At 37.0% G+C, this 19,715-nt stretch overlaps 1 protein-coding gene across 2 annotated transcripts in view; it reads right to left on the bottom strand.

The window, feature by feature from the left end:
- ARHGAP18 (Rho GTPase activating protein 18) overlaps nt 1–19,715 on the bottom strand; it is a 68,567-nt gene that overhangs the window by 3,773 nt on the left and 45,079 nt on the right. For both annotated transcript variants that reach the window (XM_085055975.1, XM_085055976.1), the window contains exons 7-14: nt 18,724–18,815; nt 16,395–16,472; nt 13,494–13,653; nt 10,807–10,889; nt 9,340–9,546; nt 8,394–8,540; nt 2,426–2,550; nt 1,220–1,281 (exon numbers count right to left, since the gene is read on the bottom strand). In XM_085055975.1, coding sequence (XP_084912101.1) covers nt 1,220–1,281; nt 2,426–2,550; nt 8,394–8,540; nt 9,340–9,546; nt 10,807–10,889; nt 13,494–13,653; nt 16,395–16,472; nt 18,724–18,815 — 954 coding nt within the window. The remainder of the gene's footprint in view (nt 1–1,219; nt 1,282–2,425; nt 2,551–8,393; nt 8,541–9,339; nt 9,547–10,806; nt 10,890–13,493; nt 13,654–16,394; nt 16,473–18,723; nt 18,816–19,715) is intronic.

The following is a 19,715-nucleotide window of genomic DNA, read 5'->3' as shown; positions in this document are numbered from 1 at the left end:
TAACCCATGTCATAACAAAACAAATCTGCAACTACTTATGCACTTTCTCCACGAGAAGTATAATATCTGTCACATGTTTAAAGTAAGAGTAGGTTGTTCCAGTTTCACTGGAATTGTGTTACAAAACCCTTTTTTCTTTTTTTTGCAATGATTACACCTCTGTACAATAAACAAGATATTCCTCTTCTTCAAGAAAGTCTTACATCTGGGATAGCAACCTGCTTTAACAGGCATAGGAAATGTATGTACACACTGGATTTGCAAGAGAACATATAATATGTTTATCTGGCATCCAGCTATCTTGGCAATTTCTTCTCTTTTTTTGCCATCAGACTGAGTAAAAATACTAAAACATACCTGTTGCAGGAAACAGAGAATTGCTATTTTTAATTAAGTCTTTTGGTTTAGATACATGTGCAAAAAAAATTTGATTTATAATAGTGATTAGGTAAAAAAGAAAAATGCTACAAGTAGCAATTTACATACGGGATTTAAACTTGCAGAGGACAGAAGTACTGCACATAATTTTATAACTTCAAATAAATATAACAGGTCACAGTTGAGGAAAAAGTAAATATAAGTCCAATCTACTACTGTTTTCTAGTTCTCTTTTTATTTTCCTGAGTATATGAAAAATACTGTGATTAAAAACTGATTCCTTATGCAAAAATACTTTTGCATTTGTGAAAGAAAATTTCAGAACTGTGTTCAAAATTATCTTTGGCATTAACTTTGCTGACCTGCTATTTACTTTAATCAAAGGGGTCTGGAATAGGCAGAGCAGGAAAGACTGTTGGAAAAATTTATCACACAATCATCTTTCTGCCTGAGCAATTTTTTCCCCTCACAGGAACCTGCAAGTGACACTCAAATGCAGAACACGAAGGACTGTAAGTTCACTTATTATGCCTCAATACAAAGAGATGAATAAGATGAACTTCAAGCACCTTTGTATCCAACCTTTCTGTGCTTATTCACTGTACATACATATCAGCAACATTTGTTACAGCTGCCAACTTCCTGTGGGACAGATGATAAGATACTACTAATATAATGATCACACCAACATCTCTGCTGCCTTCTCCACAAGGTTAACTGTCTGCCTTAGTGTCAGGGAGAACTAGGAACATGAATAAAAATGCAGCCACAGTGAAGCCCATGGACAATGTGCCAAGGAATCTTATGCTATCAAAAGAAGTTGTTCAGAAGCCACTCTTACCAATATTTCCTCCTATTTCATAAAGGAAGACCTCTTCTCTCTTGAGTGTTTGGACATTTCCGCTGTAAGGAACAGAACACAATGAATGATGATATTATGAAGGAGCTTGTAGATCAGCCACCTAGACATGTCTGGGAGAAGTTATGCTAATTAAGATCAGCAGTGTCCCTGTCACAACTCCTTTGTGTGTATGCTTATTGATACAGTCAGTGAACAAGAATACCCTTGCACACTAGTGCAAATGAACAGTCCTGCAAATGAGCAATACACTACAGAAAAGGGAAAATAAGATAAATGTGAAGAAACTGCGGTGTTAGAGAAGAATTTCTTTGTCATTAGCAAGTAGCTTGATATTTACCCTCTGATTTTTCTTTTACCGCTGCTGCAAAAATAAGTATTTCCCTCAAATACTCCATATTTCAGAAAAAGCGTTATGGTTGGGTGGGAGAAACCACATTCTTGCTGGTTTTAATTGTACTGCAACTAAAAGAAGTAAAAAACAGACGGTGGAAGAATAAAGTCCCTGTATTACAAAGGGACTCTATTATTCTCATTGTTAAATTGTAATAATATATGCTAAAGCCCAGCCAGAAAATAACTTTCTGACAATGGTGTAAACCTCTAAAAACAGCATTTAGGAAAAAGCAGCTTCTTAATCTCAACTAGTTACAATATTATTGCTATGGCTGAATAGTTACATATGATTAACATATGTGTTTTGTTTTTTTTCAAAAGACTGATTAAAATTTCTCCCTTTCTAAATGGAATTGAATGACTAAAATGTTGTTTTCTTTTTAAATCATTTCACGTGCATGATATTTGCACATCATTATACTCCAATACCTGTTATGCTGTCATATACAAATGCATTATTTTAAAAAATATTTTCTTTCTCCTTTCTTCAATCCTTTGTTTTCTTGGAGTTCCCTTCTGACTTGTCCCCAGAAAATTAAAAAACTATTCCTGACCCATCAGATTAAATAGCAATTAATTTTTTACTATCAGCACTCATGTATTCCTGAAGGCTTCCTGAGCTTTAATGATGTCAGAAGCGTTAATTCCTCAAGCGTGTATTTTGATGGCTAAATTCAGCCAAAAAGTTCATGAACTGACCTGGACTTCAAGCATTTTAAAACTTTTTTCTTGATATAATAAATGAAGAGACACTTCTCCCAAAATGATAACAAAACAAAGACATGTTTATACCTTTTCTGGCTGAGAAACCTGGCTACTATATCACTGGCTTTCAGTTCTTCTGTCAGCTGTATTGCCATGGAAACTTTGGAAAGATGAGGCGCTTGCACCCGTATCACTCCCTGAGGAACATCAGTCTGCAAAGCAATAAGAGCGTTGGAACAAAGCTGCTAGCAGCTGGCTTTGATGAGCTTCTCAAAATACAGTATGCAATAAGTAAGTACAGTGCTCTGTACTTCACTATCTACTACACTTCACTACAAACACACCGTAACTACACAGCAGTGCAGTAAATTACATCCGACCTTCAAAGCTCTTCTTAACAACAGGGAGAACTTCAGCACAAAAGAACAGTAGTGTTTAATTATTTTTCAAAGATGTTAAGAATAACAACAACAATTATGCTGTATTAAGAACACGCTTTGGTATCTTAAGAAGCATATGACATTGATATGGAGAAGTCTTGCTGCAGGCATGAAAACCAGGCAATGCCCCTGCACTGACCCTCTCCAAAAACTTCTGGAAGAAACCTTTCCAGTTCCATTTAATCTGAACTTCCTGCCAAAAAAGAAAGAAAACACAAAGTATTCATAGATCAGTCTACTTTAAGTGATTCTTCTTTTCTCTTTGTAAATTTCATTTTTTTAAAAACCAGATATTCACTACTGCAGCTTTTTCTCCCTATTTCTTATTGTCCAGAATATATTCAGCTAGCCAGCCTGCAGGTCTGACTATATAATGGATTTGTATTTTATTTTAACCCACAAATCCTTGATGATGAATATTAACCATATTAGCTACAGAGAAGGAGGGCTCCAAAGGACAGCTTTTCTGTTCAACTTGCAGGTTCGTGACCTTTGAAGTTATAAAAGGCATAATTTATTTGTGAATAAGGTTCTAATTTCTGTTCCTGAAAATTTTTCTATTTGTATTACATTATCATTTACCCAAATGTACTCATTTTGATAGGAAAAGAAAGTAAGAGTCTCTGTATTCAAGGTTGATTATTCAAGGTTGACAGTTCATTCTCTTCTTTCCCAACCCACACCCCTCCATTTACCCAACTGCAAGGCTGAACATTTCTTCTTCCATAATCAATGAATAAATCTGGGCACCTGTGGATCTAGAATAGCTTCTCTGAAACCATCAGAGTAAAATGAATATAGAACAAGTAAAAACATGAGCAGATTCAGAAGAACAGCTTCCTGAGAAAGCTGAAATCTCATTACTATACAAATGATGAGTTATGGTAAGCAATTTTAACCAAACAATACTTTTGTATCCAGTCTTATTATTTATCAATTTAAAAATACTAGACATCATAACTATTTCTGTCTAAAGCATTAAGGATCATAATATTGAGAATTTGCTATGTAGTAATTGTGGAATCAAAGATTCATAAGATTGCAAGAGATCTCTATGAGATTTCCCCTAGATTTATCTCTAAATTTGTCAAATCTGTTCTTTAGGGCCTCCACCTATGGAAACAGTGTCTGTAGCCATCTGCTAGGTAGTAAATTCTGCTAAAAATCTTTCTGCCTCCTTCCAAACGTTTAAGATCCTGTCAAACAGAAATGAAATTTTTATGGATGAAATGATTATTTATAGATGTCCCTAACTGGTCTTCCATCAAATTCAGAATGGTAAATTTAAACTAGCTTTCATTTTTGTATACAGTTCTTTATAATTTTTTCTCAGTTGATTTTAGTGGAGTTTCTCCTACTTTCAGCTGGATAACTTTTTTTTTTTTTTTCTACACAACAGGCATATGATAAATTATTTAAAAAGCAGTCTGCTTTGAGTATATGAGAGAAAGAACAAGAAATGTCCACAGAGCTCTAACATTATGGTCAGAGATCAAAGAGAATAATTACTTTGTTTATTCACAGAGAATCATTATTAGCTCAGCTAATTAATGCATTTTGCCACTTTCACCACCTGCATTTCCAGGAGAAATCATGCTCAGCTGCACAATACGTTCATGCTGCCAAACTAGAGAGAACAGAACCTGAGCATCCCCTAGCCCATACACTGTGCAAGTTGATGGGAAAGAAAATGTAGCCTAAAGCCTCCAAGAGCTGAACGACAGAAGGACCTTTTCTCTGCACAGCACAGTTCAAAACATCCAAATTAGGGGCTGCACATCCCAACATATAAGCCATGAACCTGTGAGAGGATTGACAACACACTGAAGAGTGGATCACCTACACTACTCAGTTTGCGAATTCCCTTGTCTGCCTCAAAGGCCCTCTCAGGTCAGATTTAAAACACTGCAACCCCTCGCTGAATTAGGTACTTGCACTCTTAAAAAAACTGAAGACATTACATCCTTAATTGATGAAAAATACACTGCCCTACAACGTTTAGTCTGCAGCAGGCACAGCAGTCACCAGTGAGATACTAATCTTCTTTCAAGCCCTTTCTTTTCAGAGGGATTTGAATCTATATATCACAAAAAGCAGCTGACTGCCTATAGAATCTGGGATGGGTCTCTCCCAGTTTCCTCCATTCCATTTTTCATTACACACTTAAATATTTTTCACTCTACATGCAGAGAGAAATTAAATGACCGCACAATAATTTCACTAACAGTGGAATACTATATATACTTATTAAATGTGCAAATTATACTGAGCAGGAATGGGGCATGAACATTATGAAGAACAAAACTGATTTTCAAAAGGTTCTTGCTACATGGGAGACAAAGTCTGAAAGAAACTCCAAGCAGTTGTTTGTCGCTGTTGAGCTGCTAGCAGAGAAGGAAAGCCCCCATTCTCAGCGTGGCATAGAAAAAAGTACTTTATTGTTTGAATCCAACATATAGATAGAGTTTTCAAAGGTCACCCAGATTGGTCAGCCAGAAACCTCCCCCTAGGCCTGACTGGCCAGGCCTGCACTGTCCAAATCTTGAGACACTATTTTTAATAACATCCAAACTTTATCTTTGTTTCTAAAACACAAAAAGAATTCTCATGGGAAAGACCTGTGCTAGCCACAGTTGTTGTCTTTGCACTGCAAGATATTGCACCTAGTTTGGGACAAAAATCTGGAAAATCATACAAAGAGAAAGGATTTAGCAGGTAGCAATTTTTTTTAGTAAGTAATCTGGCACTGCAGTGAGTGACAAATTCAGCAGGAGTCAGGAATGTTACTCTGTGTAAATGCAAACAGATCATACAAGCAGAAGGGCCATGGGATACAATGGTTTTTCCAACCTGCAGTAGCTCAGCCCAGTGCATCGCGCTGTGCTGCTCACATGACCACTCCCTTTTCTGGAACAATTGCACCATACAGAGGAATACAATGACAGATGGTATAAATCTGGCCAAAGGCAGTAGGTAAATTTCCAGTCCTGAGGGCATTTTCTTTGCCTGTCTAGAGCATTATTCAGCCCAACACAGCATAAAGACTTAATCCCTAACACTGACTTGGGGCCATAGGTATGCATAGGTATCCCAAAAAGCAATTAACCCTCACAAGCCCTCTAATATTAACCACTCTCAGTACTGTACAGAGATCTCACCTGAAGTTTGCAGTAAATGCTATTTAACCTCTGTCTCAAAAGGGGAAATGTGATTGATAGAGAGGCCTTATCAGAGCTAAGATGAAATTTTATCCAGCTGAGCTGCTATTAAGAATGCAGATCCTGAGTTATTTCTGGAGAGTATGGAAGTGACTCAGGCTCTGTCCATCTATGTCTAATCATGTGGGGTGCTACAGCAAATGCTAGAAAATAGAAACTTTTCCTTAGGTTTTATTCAGCAGCACACAAGATAATTAGGTCTTGAAAGTTTCAAACAGGTTTCACTGGAGTGGGAATTCACCACAAGTCTGGGTGCCTCACTTACCATCTAATACTGAAATGTATTTCAGGAACTGCACAGGAAAAGTAACCTCATTTTTAAAATAAAGCAGTATAAATTGAAAATTGGGGAGAAAAAAACCCCAAACAAGTAAATTTTCCTTAAAGAATGAGTTGGTTTTTTCCTTGGAAAAATGTATAAAATTGTCATTCACAATGAAGCCTTATCAATTTGTGAATATGATTTTAAGAGTAATATGTTCTCAAGCGCCCAAAATTACTGAATGCTTGAAATGAGCATGAAGGATTTGTAAAAAAATTGTGCCATTTAATTTTGAAGAAAATCCCCACAGAATTCTAGGGCTTAAAGAAAATTATTGAATAGTAACTTTACATTTACATTTGAGTAAGAATGTATTACACAAAGCTTCAGTTCTAGCTCCCCAGTGGATTAGAAAGGCATAATTTACTCTAAAAGACCTCAGCCCTAACTCCCCAGTGGATTAAAAAGACATCTCTCTGCACCAAATTATAAAAAAAATTCCAATATCTGAACTTGCAACGCATTTACTTATTTCAGTGTATTTGCTGTTATTTCTATGTTGAACACAGGATGGCAGCATTAAGTGTCATCATAACTCAACTGAATTGAATTAAAAGAATTCTTTTTTTATTAGACCAAGAAAAATGGATTCCAATGTTTAATTAGCTTTATTTTAAAATTGTGTGTAACTCATTCTGTGTAAAGATTCCTTAATATGGACAGATATGAAAGTAAGGCAAAGTGATGCTTGGGGAATTAATTAATTTTGGACATTAAACATATATAGCAAATACTGCATACAAAATGAGGTAGGAACGCTGAAATATAAGTTTCCAGCGGATTCTGGATATACAGCATATTCCTTTGCCACATTCTATTTGTTTTGACTGAAAACCTTAAAAAATGCCTTTATGAGAATACGACAGCCCTTTATTTTGTAACAGTCTAACATACACACACTTGGTAAGAAAACCAGACTGCTCAGAGCACTGCATTTCTACCAGCGACCACAAGATGACTCTACCTCACCAGAATCTTCATTGTGACTCCAACCCACAAGGGGGTATTTTCATAACACCCAAATACGAGATTCTCACACCACCCACATCTGATACATATCCATTATGTTATCAGAATACATGTACTTGGTATTACCCGTTTGTGTATTTAAACTAACTTTGGAATAATGTACTTCAAATGCTTTCTAATTAAGGTATCATATTGTTATGAAAGTTTCAAAAGGCTAAAAAGTTTCAAAAAATTGTAATTATAAAAATTATAAACAATTTCAACATGAATGAGATGTATTTTTAAAGTTTTGATGCCAGTGGGAATAGTTCAGCTAAAATCTTTCTGAACTCTAGAAAAAATTAACACTATAATTGCCACAGGACTTTTGTACTTTAAAGAATGTGTGAAATGTGTCACGCTGAAATTTATGCCTTGACATCACTGATGGGTCTGGCCGAATCCAATTGCCTAAAGGACAGATACTGAACTGTGGATTATATAGACTGGGATAAGTTGGGATAAGCCACTTGGACAACAGCTGCATAAGAAGCAGTTTATCCGTTTTTCACGTTTGTTTCATCCTGTGGGGTTTCCTGGGTTTGGCAAATTGTGCACGTTCTCGCTAAAGACTGAGAGTTCAGTGGTTTTGGAACTCCTGCAGATGGAAGAATTAATGCTAGATTTGTTTCCAAACACTTCCAAATATCAAGTAGTGAAATCTAGATATTTAATTTTTAAGTAAACACATGGTCTGCTGTGACTTTCACTGAGCAACACAACACCTAAATGTGGGTTCAGTAATATTGAGTCTTGTCACAACACTTGCTGTCTCTACAGACACAGATCTAATGCATACTTATTTCAGATGTCCAAACTGAAACAACCTGTGGGATATAATTTTTCAGAATAGAAATATTCTGGAAAATCTGTGAAAACAAACAAAAAAACAGTACAATCCTCTAAATGTGTCATGCCAGTAACCCAAAACCTATGAAATCCACATTAACTTGCTATCTATTGGATTTCTCAGTTAAATAAGTGTACATATCCCCTCTGCTACATCCATTTTTTCACTAAAAATTATGGTCCTATTAATAAAGCATTTCAGACATATGTTTCCTTACATCATTAGGAGTTTTCTCCTGTTTCTCATGCTTTTCCCGGTCATATGCCATCTTTTTCAGAAGTTTCTTCATAGCTTTGTCCTTTTTTTCCTTCTTCTGGCTTTCAGTATTTTGTTTCCTCACTTGGTTAACAATAAACTTCGGAATCTAGACAAATACAGAGAGTAAGCACAAATAACTACATGATTTTCTTAACTGACTAGCTTACCAAAACTTTGTAAATGCCCAGATTATCAGGCAGAACTCAAAATACTACTTCTTTACAGTAATAACTGAAGATTCAAATAATATAAAACTGTGAAACAATTTTAAAACCACTCAATTTGTGATACAATATTCTATGCAATAAGCTCTTAGGGGAAGAGAGGTGGAATCATACAGTGTTTTTATTTCTCTCTGCCAAAAAAATCACGTGACACTTAGTGTGTAAAACGGTGATAATTACTTCTCCTCACATGCAGCAAAGGTCAAAATTGTTTCAAGTTGCTGATGGAAAACAAACCTCCAACTTGTCCACTTTGTCTAAGCTAGAAGTTTGCTTAAGACCATGACACAACTTCAGGTTTTATCAAAACATGTTTTATATAATATTAAGTTGGGCCCAAAAGGACAATGAGTTAAAATACTGTGTTTCCTGGTAATATCTCTAAGTCAAAAAGAATTGCCCATCGCAATGTATACTGATAGATCAAATGTGAATATCCCTCAAGGACTTATTTTTGAGTACACATGTAGTACATACAATATTAAAACTTTGACCATCAGAGCTTAATGTGAGATGTAATATTTTTGTTTTGCTCCCATAAGAGTCACCTATGAGCAAGAACCCAGCTGGATCGGTCTGATCCTTCTCTATATCATGGATGTAGCTTCACATGACTTCCCTATTCAGATACCTTGTTGTGCAATTTATCATCCTCTGCCCCCCCCTTAAAAACACACTTACTGTCCAGAGAAGTTTTTGGTACTGAATCATAAAGCGCATGACGTTTGCTGTCCCAGCTGCCATAACAAACTCGCTTTGTTCAATAGTCTTTGAGCCAAACCCGTGAAACGTGAAAAGGTTTGGGGCCATCACCATCGCAACATTCTTTAACGTCATTTTATTTTTGTCTCGGTGATCAATCACCCTTTGGAGGAATTCAAGCAGTACCTGAAAGAAGAGCAGAAATTACAGCTCAACTCTGCATATGAAAACTGAAGCATGTGCAGAGCTGAAAATGAACATATGAGTGAAACGTGATGTTATATATTTTTTGAAAAAGCTCTTAATTCCTAATAAAACCACATTTAAAGCAATCAATAATAGAAGTGTGAATATATTTATTCACAGAATGGTAATGCAAGTTTTGCTTCCTTCAAGTAATGAAGTAAAACATTCTTGTTGGTTCTGTGGCTAACATTTGCAAAAGCATTCATGTGACCTTGAGGCCCTGCACAGTAAGATTTTTTTCAAAACCTTTGTAGGTGCATAAGTAGCATCCCACAGATGCTTGTGTGAAGACATTACTGTTGGCATTTCTTAAATTGAAAGTGAACACAATAGTGCCAGCTGTCATGGTTATGGAAACACGGAGTGGCTAATTCTGTAAGGAAAGCAATTAATGACTAAAGCACTGCATTGTGAATGACAGGTAGCCAGTTAGAAACTGGCAATTTTCAATTAATTCAGTTCCAGATATTTGTAGCTCAACTCAGGAGCCTTCTTGACTGCCTCCACACAATAAACAAACTCAAAAATAAAGTCTTGTTTGAACAATAAGACCTAATAGGATTTTTTGCCTGCAATAGATGATGTTATGCATCCTACACAAATCCTGCATTCATTCTTGATTGTAACAGTTTTAACAGTAAGCGTATTCCAAAAAAAACATTTGAAGATCTGCTGCAAAAGGACAAGCGCAAATTGGAAGATCCAATCCATGTAACACGCTACAAATAGCAACAGGAAGTGTAAATTTCTAGTTTATTGAGAGCAGAAACAAATAGCACACAAAAAAGTGAGGAATAAAAATGAAGAGCTAAACCCACTTCATAAAAGGAAATTCACATTCATTGTATTCTAACACTGTTTACTTTCTGCACTGGAAATACTGACTGCTGCAAAAAAAAAAAGGGAGCAAAACTTCTAAGAGAAAAGGTTACTTACTGGGAGATTACTATTGCAATCTCCTGGAAAAATTTCAAGTCACATTCTTAAAAGTCATTTGGGAGGAATTAGGGCCCTAAATTGTTTTTTTGTTTTCCTCCCAAAGTTATGCGAAATATGGGAGGAAAAAATAATTACTAGTTTCAGCATTAACTTTGAACTGAAAAAAAAAATTAATGTTAAAAAAACAACAGCATTCATCACAGTGGATTCACAGAAACATACAAAATATTTATGCAGGAAAATAGTATTAAAAATTCTAACCTTCAGGGTGTCTCTGTTTGCTTCAGGTAGAAGAATAACCAAAAGATTCAAAGCTTGCAGTTGCTGTTTCCTTGTTGGGAGATCTGCCAGTAAAGCACATGGACCTCAGTATTTTGAAATTGTTATTTGTACTCTTCAAAAAGCATGATTTCAAAGTTGAAAGCTCTTGCAAAATGCTGAATGCATACACATGGCTAATTATCATAGTATGACAAAGGACTGGCAGATCCTGGTTTTCTGATACTCATTTCCAAATGTTCTTTTAGGATTCAGTTGCTGTGTGACTCAGCAGTCTTTTGGCAATGTTTTCTAGATGCCTTGTGATTTCTTCTTTATTTTGCAATGCTACAAGAAGGAATAGCTAACGGTTCTTCCCTTTCTGAGCCTGTGCCCCAACATGAAAGGGTATATTCAACACTGCTTTCACAGTTTCTCTGGTTGCCTTCACAGTTGCATGATCTCCCAAATCACCCACACAGAATGAATACCACATGTTCCTAAGTAAGGCAGGTCTCCAGCAACATAACCAGCAGCAGCTGAGACGGCAAACCAGCGCAGATAAAACCAAGAGCAGAGAAGCTTAACACGAATCACCAGCAGAGTGAGGCAAGCTATAATTAAAGAAAAGTAACATTGGTTCTGCCTTTTACCAATTGCTCAGTGGTGCATCATTCACCCAAGCTGCACACTGAGTGCATCCTTACACTCCTCCATCTCCTAGAAGAGCTCCTATGTTTCGGCAGTACAGAAAGCCCCAACTTTCTCACATTTGTCACTTATGATAAACTTCCTCCTGTCATGCTTTAGATTACATGCTCTGGCATGTCTTCTCAGAAGATTCCTAATGCATCAGGCCATACATAAAACAAGTGAGGAAGGAGGCGCCTGCTCAACACAGTTTTATCACACTATTTGAAAATTCAACAGGGCTGTTCTCATGCATCCTACTGGGATTCCAAATGAATTGCTATTTCAAATACATTTCATCCAAATCAACTCGGGAAACGCCGCCAAACAAAAGTATAAGTTCATTGATGAAATAAAAAAAATTCCCCACCTTGCTGATTGCTTTCGACCATACTAAAAATTAAGGATCTGAATAAATGAGTGGCAAATTGTATAGCCACTTAAAACATCAAGTAGTGAGAGCAGTGTATCTATCTGCTTTAGAAAGACGTACGCTAAAAGTAAGGTTTAAATTCAAAACAGTATATGTCATAATGTTCAAAAAGCAATCTTTTCCCAGGAAAGTAAGCAAAAATACAATTGCAAACCAATTAAAATTTATTACTTAAATCAGGAGTTTTTGTCTGCTCACCTAAGTAACAACTGAATTTTAGCTGCTTACATCACTTAAATTGTTCAAATTATGTTGCTTAAATATTTAATACTAACCACACTTCTTAGTCACAGTATCATGAAAAACACAGATCACTGTCACAAAGATGGTCCTTTTCCTCTGCCACCTAATCTTATTACATGTAACCAACAAGACAGACAATTTAACAATGGGAGGCTATGAAGTGCTATGTTTTGAAGCAAATCCTGTGGTTCAATGTAGAAAGTGGTTTGGATCCTCGCACATGAGTATTTCTGGGTAAGTAAAACCACACAAGCTTTTAGACAGCTCAGGAGCACAAGCAGAAACCCTCCTGGCTCCAATCACTATCCAGTAAATGGAACAACCTTGTGGACCTGTTTGCTGCCAGCACCATCTGAAAGTGTTCTGGCCAGTTTTAACCTGACACTCAGTATTGCAAAATCAACACCACCATGTAGCAGGCCAAAGCTCCAGCCCCCTCCTCCAACCAACCCAATGGTATTGAAAGGCAGCTCACAGCTGGGAGACTTGACATAGTCTGTGGTTTTTAAGAATATTTATAAGACTCCCTGTCCATGGGAATTCTCTGGCTCTGACTTTAGCTCAATTGGTTGAAGCATGGTGCTCATAATGCCAAGGTTGATGGTTTGATCCCCATATGGACCATGCATTTAAGAACTGGACTTGTTGATCCTTGTGGGTCCCTTCCAACTCAGAATATTCTGTGATTATATGAAAGGCCCTCTTAGAAATGAGCCATTGTCTGCAGACAAGGGGACAATAACCCCCTGTGTTGACTGGGGAGTTAATGCATGTGGGTTCTCTCTCCGGATTCATTACCACCAAGCCACTCTCTCTTAGTTACAGTCGCTATGTTTTCTCTCTTGGTGACCAGTTGGCAAGGAAGACATTTTCACAAGAACTTGCTGATCTCAAGGGACCACAGATGATCAGCAGTTTTGACTGTTCTGCTCTAACTCTTCCTTTTATAAATGCATAAAGGACCCTAAACACTATAAATTATCATCTGTTGTATTTCCTGGAGAACTCTTTATCTTTATTGTGGTTTTCCTTTGAAGCAAACACTATTTATAAGCTGATCCTGTCATATACATTTTCCGTATAACCTTTGTATACCTCCTAACTACTATCAGAAACATTAGGAAGTGAAAATATGCTTTCATTATATGTGTAAGCCATTAAAATAGTTGTTACATGAAAGATATTATTTGTACATTAGCAAAATTATGCCTATCTTTTCACAGGAGAACTCATATTGTTGTTACTCAATTTGTATGACAGCAAAGAGGCACTTATCTGCATGGGTATCAATTCTTTCATCAGAGACAGAAAGGACATTACTCACTCTGCACATCTTGGAAAGCTTTGAGATATTCTACAGTGAGGAGTGGCTGAGGCAGCTCACGGATGAAGAGTTTTAAAAGACTTGCTGCATCATGTTGCTTTACGTTTTCCCAGTTGAAAGTCCCTTCATAAAATTTTGCTTCCAGTTCTTGGCAAAGACCCTGAAAGGCAGTAGATACAGAGAGCACCAGTATTACTTGGCTGCTGGAAGTCATACAAGCGTTACACACACAGCAATACTTTCCACACTTTGAAGGGGAGGAGGAAAAGGAGATCTGAAATATCACTTAACTCCAGCTGCTGCTGGTCTTTTGCTACAAAAAAGATAAATTTGAGATCCGAAGCACTGCAAGCAAACACACAGTAATAGGCAGCAGTCAAATCATATGGGAAGAAATCCCATGTTCCTGAGTCAGGGCCATATGGAATATACAGTAAGAAACAGATATTGTACTCAAGCACATAAGGGTCATGACTTCCCCTCCACCCAAATATTAAGACTTGTCTGATATACGGAGCAATTCTGAAACTACTACCCAAGGGTTTTGCTGTAATGCATACACGGCCATTTTCATAAACAAGTAAGGCAATTATGTGTGTTGACACACAGCTTCTTATCAAAATATACACTAAGGTGAGGCTGGTTCTCTTTTTAAAACACAGGGAACGATTTGTGTAACTGAATAGCTGAATACCTTGCCATCCTCAGGGAATTCCATGTTGCTGGGCACATACAGCTTTGCCTAGCACTGGGAATCAAACATGTCCTGCGTGGAAGGGGACTGTCCTGCAGATCATGAGGTTATCCAGCAGAATAAACGGCACTGAAAGTCACAGTGGAAGGTCATACTCTGGGGTTGGGAAAGGGTGGGATACTGTTGGCAGCAGACACTACCATACTACACCTGCCCTGCTCCCATGGCAGTGCCATTACTGGGCTGTCACAGATGCACAAATGGGAACAGGCTGCAAAACTCCTTCTTCATTCACTGCTACGCATCAGTCCTGATCTCACACCCACTTATTTCCTAGTCTGGCGGAGTGAGAAGTAACCTCAGTATAGGGTCAGGGGCTCTGAGGCACCTCTCACAGGTCCCTCCCTGCTTCTGCCTCACTTACTCTGGACAGAAAAAGAGGACAGAGGCACTGACTTGTTTTGTAAAATATGTGCTGTGGAAAAACATGGCAATAATTGTTTATCTGGACAAGAAGGGCACATTGAAGAGAGGATATTAGATACATTTTTAAGACACCATTCTCATTAAATTTAACTTTGTCCAAATGTTAAATGAATCTATTCCCAAAGAAAATGTGGACACTTAGTTTGATATAAAAGTTGGATGTTCTCAACTGTCCACCAGAGAGATCTTCTGTCTCCATTGACTCCACTGGAGGTTCAAAGGTGCAACAGTCATAACTCAGATGTCTTAAGTCAAGTGGGTATGATTTCCTGACCATCAAAATAGCTAGCTTTAGAAACAGAGATGAAAATTCTCCCCCTGAGGCTCATCAGCTTCTCCATCCACATTCAGACCAAATCACTGCAGCAAATTCAGTATTAAACATATAGAGACAATTATTTTATATGAGAGGCAAAGGCAGAAATTCCAACTATGTGTCCTAGTGCTCCAGTGCTTACATTTTAAACTAAATGTATTTGACTATGGGGTATATCCAATGCATTTTTAATAGTAACTCTAAAATCTATAGAATATGATAGCAAAGTATTTTTCTATGTCTTTCTATAAAACTATATAATGAGAAAAAGACACTTTTTTTTCCAGTTTAAGAAAATTAAGAGAAAACTTCAGTCCTTTAGTATGATAAATTCTTTAGGTTTTTTTACATTTTCTTTTTGAACAAGAACTTAACATATTTGCTAACAAAACTATTGCTTAATTTAAAGTAGTTCCTGCAAATAGAGAGGTAAAAAATAAATGAAAGCCAAAGAATGAATGATCCACTGCCTGGGAAATTGTATTAAGCTAATAAAATCAAAGAGAAAACAAATAAACAAAATCACTAAGAAATCATTCCAGTTTGCAGAACTGATGAGAAGTTCAAAATAAAGAAAGGAAGAAAATTGAAAAAAAATTAGTATCTTAGTTACCAGTAAATAAACAAAACCAATTTCCATAATATTCCCTTCTTTTAGTTGTTCCTAATGAACCAGCAGCTGGACCGAGTTCTACACAACAGAGGCTGGCAGACGTCTTTGGACAGCTGAATCCACTTAAATGGTCCTTTCTGTTTAGAATTTCGGGCCAGTTCAGACCGTCTTTTTAACACATTGAGTCTTGGCATGAATCATACTGTGTATTTAGCTCCCTGCATTAAGGCAAATGCTGGGGAAGAGTCTGCATGAAATTGGCACTCACCCTGCGAAGTGTCGGTGTGCACAGACGTGCCTAACAAGATTGTGCGCAGTGAGCCGAGCGCTTATATTGCTGTTCATAAAAATAAATGTGAGAGGTTCTTCAGTGCATGCTGCCTGCCTTGCCCTGCAACACAGGTTAAGTCTAGCTATTAAAAAAGGCTCACAATGCCAGAGAAAAGCTTCCTCCTGGGGTGGAAAGACCGTGTATGAACTGTTCAGATGATTAAGCTGGTTCAGGGAAAAAGCAAAAGGCTGGAAAGCTCCTGCCAAGAATTAATGAGATTTTGGCACAACTTGAATTTGAAATGTAGCTTTGACTGTCCTTCAAACTTGAACTCCAATCTTCCCCCCAAAACTACACTGGGTGAAACCATCATGTCTCTGGCTAATATATTTCAGTTTTCTTTGTAAAGAGATTTTGCTTTCTGTTTTTGAATATTTGTGTAACAAAAAATATTTGTATGACAAAATATAATCAGCAGAGATACATTTTGCAGGATGTTAATAACCTATGCAATATTTTACCTTTACTCTTGTCGCAACTCCTGGTATTCTAAGAAGTCCTTCTGTTTCCAGAGTTGTCTCTTCTATCTGGGCAATCAGCTGTCAAACACAAACCAAACTGGCATGAACAAAGATGCCAATTAAAAATTACTGGCAGACAGTTCTCATATATTGGAGCCTTTATGCTTGTATTTCTCTCTGTGCATATGCATATGTAACAAGCAGAGGCCCAAACACAGTTTGCAAATGGATTACAGTTGCTGTAGAAGAAGACTTTAAGGTGGTTCTTACCTTTCTTTATGAATACTAATAAAGAAGAGTTTGTCTATTTTATTAAAAAAGAAAACTGTATATGTTTTTACCTCCTTCAAGACTCCTCTGAAGACCAAAGAATTCTATTTAAAAATTACTGTGGCTTCAAAATTACATCCCAATTACTGCCGTTGTTAAAATGTCTCCAAATAAAAATAATTAAGTAACATTCTCATAAATACTCTAGAGGAGAACTAAGTTCTAGGTTTTAAAGAAGCCTCTGATTTGCAAATTCTGACATTCTCCTAACAAACTCAAAAGTCTGCAACCCTTCACATGGATAAATTTGCAAGTACTGAAAACCCATATCATTTTTTTTCTCTAAAAGATATGCCTGGAAGTATTCACTGAAGGATGGATTTTAGAGAATTCAAAAGAAATCTGCAAACGTCACAACCTGATGACATAATTTTAGCACAAATAGTTCCCACGATGTTTAACTAGGGCAGTGCCTTTGTTACATGCCTTCCTGCATCAGCTCCTGAGTAAGAAAAATTATGCAACACAGTTGTGTTTTTTCTAGTTACAGAAATTAAAGGGAGTTTACCTACCATTGTATTTATGTAACAGAAAAATGCCATAAAAAAGATCAGACAAAAAACCCCAAGAAGTTAGAAAACAGCACTACAAGTGTCACCCAAGTGCGTTTTGCATGGTTAAAAAAAATAATAAAAAGTGCTAACTGGCCCCATCCAATTCACACTGTACCTGGCTTACATCAGATCGGTGGCTGCCACTCACAGCCCACATCATCTGCTGGGCACAAAGATGCTGTGGGCAGTGTGTGACCTGCCATCATCACCACTTCTGGGGAAGGCAAGGACTGGGGGCATGACTCCTTCACAAACACTCACTCACAGGTGCCCCCTTGGCACACACCACCAACCTCCTGCTCCCTCTTCATCTCTATCAGAGCTCCTTTGCATGGCTTTATTAGCAGGCTAGAGACCAGAATTAATGTCAGCAGAAATTTCTGATGGAGATACATGCATTGGTATTATGGTCAGACTTTCCAGCTGGAAAATCCCTTACTAAATTATGTCATTGTTTTTAATTTAAATCCCTCAATGAAATAAAAACTAGGCGTACTTTTATTTTTAATTAAGCAGCCTTCCTGTTACCTTGCTTTGTTTCATTTCATTGATAAACAAGGTACATTTATGAATTAATAAAAAAAGCAAAATGAACAAAATTGCTCTTTCTTGCACTTTATATAAATCCCCTATTCTTGGAAAGACCATGCTGTAGAGAACAGGAAGAAGAAATGGGAAACTTTTTATTTTCATATTCTCATTTGAAGAAAGACTGTATTCCAAATGATGTCTGCACCTTGCAAAACAAATCACATCTATAAATTATGTTTACGTAGAACTTTCGATGTTGCTGGGATAGCAGAGTGATCAATCAATGTTTGCAATTTGATTTCTTAGTTTGTAAATAGCATATTTTCCAGAAATGTGTTTTTATGATCCTGAGGAAGTAATTTCTGGCATGAATGACACAGCAGTAGTTTTCAGATCATGATGCAAAATTACTTTGAGATTTCTGTTTCTCAAAAAATAACAAACGCATCCAGAAACAGACTGAAATGGTGATGATAGAGCACTGAGTTTCTGTCAGTCTGTCAGTGTTAGGACAGGTCCACACACAGTGGTTTGTTTTTTTTTTTTCTCATGAAATGAGACATGCTATGTGTGGGCAGTAAATCCAGGGTCTCCATCATCTTTTCAATTATCTCCCCCATTACCATGACCTGATATGGGTCAAAGCATACCCCCATGAACTAACACAAGCAGCCTTCTGGAAAAGCACCAGCCTTGTGAGTTTATTTCTTTAATTCAAAATACGTCTGATACAAAGCAAAGTATCACAATTACCGAATTAGTAAGTAAAGCTGCAAATAAAAGTTACAATAACTTGGATGGATTAGTGTTATACTGAAAACTGCCACAGGAAGCAAATAAATGCTACAGGACAAAATGTTATGTTTTTGTCACTTACACATATGCAAAAAGTTAACTTCTTCACGTCTATTTACCTTTTGAAAAATCAGTGGGATCTTGGTTCCTGGGACCTTCTTCTGATCCTGTTCCAGTAAAAGTGACAGTGGGACACCAAACAAGCCAGAGTCTGAAGAATAAAGCAAAAGAAACTGAGATATTATCCACATCTCTTCCAGTACATGTGATACTGGCATAAACCCATTTCCAAAGCAGCAACATTTCTGAAGCAGTAACTCTATTCAATACATTCAGAGCTATTGACCTTTTGTTTAAAGTGTTTTACTGTCTTCGTCAATCAAGTTATTACACAAAACATTCTGCCTAAAAGGGTTCATCATCTCTTCCTCAGGAGTCTTCTGTTTTGACTTCAAATTTCCATCCACACATTCTGCAGCACAGTAAAGCGAACAGCATAAATGAACCATCTGCATAGTTCTGGTTTGCAGAATGGGTGTGATGATGACCCTGCCATGCAGATCTTCATCACTCAATGCAAGTTGTTACAGTTAAGGTGGAAATGGCATGACTAAAATATCCAGAACTTGGTCACTAAAATGAGACAAATACAATTATCACCCAGAGTTACTCTGAACACTTTTCTCTGTAAGTGTTTGGCAATAATAGCTTTTCAACTCCTGTGCATTTGAATTATACAGCACTGGCAGAATAGCAAGATAACCAACTTGCCAAAGGTTTGGTTTTTTCTAAAAAAGGCAAAAGTACAGTTAATTCTTGGTTTGAAATTAACTTTTATGATAGGGCTAAGCCAATTCCATCTTTTTTTAAAGGAATTCAGTTGCAGTTAATTTAGCCCTGATGACAAACCCACCTTAGTCTTCACATAAATGGGACTCTCGTGTTATGGCCCAGGTGAATACAAGTGATGACCAGACAGCTATGCTAATAATGACTAACCCAAAGTCTGCTGACACAGAACTTCTCTGTTGGAAGTACTGATAATTGCTGCATGTGCAATTCTTCTGGAACAGCATATAACAATACATGTAGTTAAAAACTGCTGCTTGGT

The sequence above is a fragment of the Lichenostomus cassidix genome, chromosome 3 (assembly GCF_008360975.1).
Source record: "Lichenostomus cassidix isolate B80296 chromosome 3, HeHo_3.0, whole genome shotgun sequence".
NCBI lineage: Eukaryota > Metazoa > Chordata > Aves > Passeriformes > Meliphagidae > Lichenostomus > Lichenostomus cassidix.
This window is presented reverse-complemented; position numbering and strand designations above follow the sequence as displayed.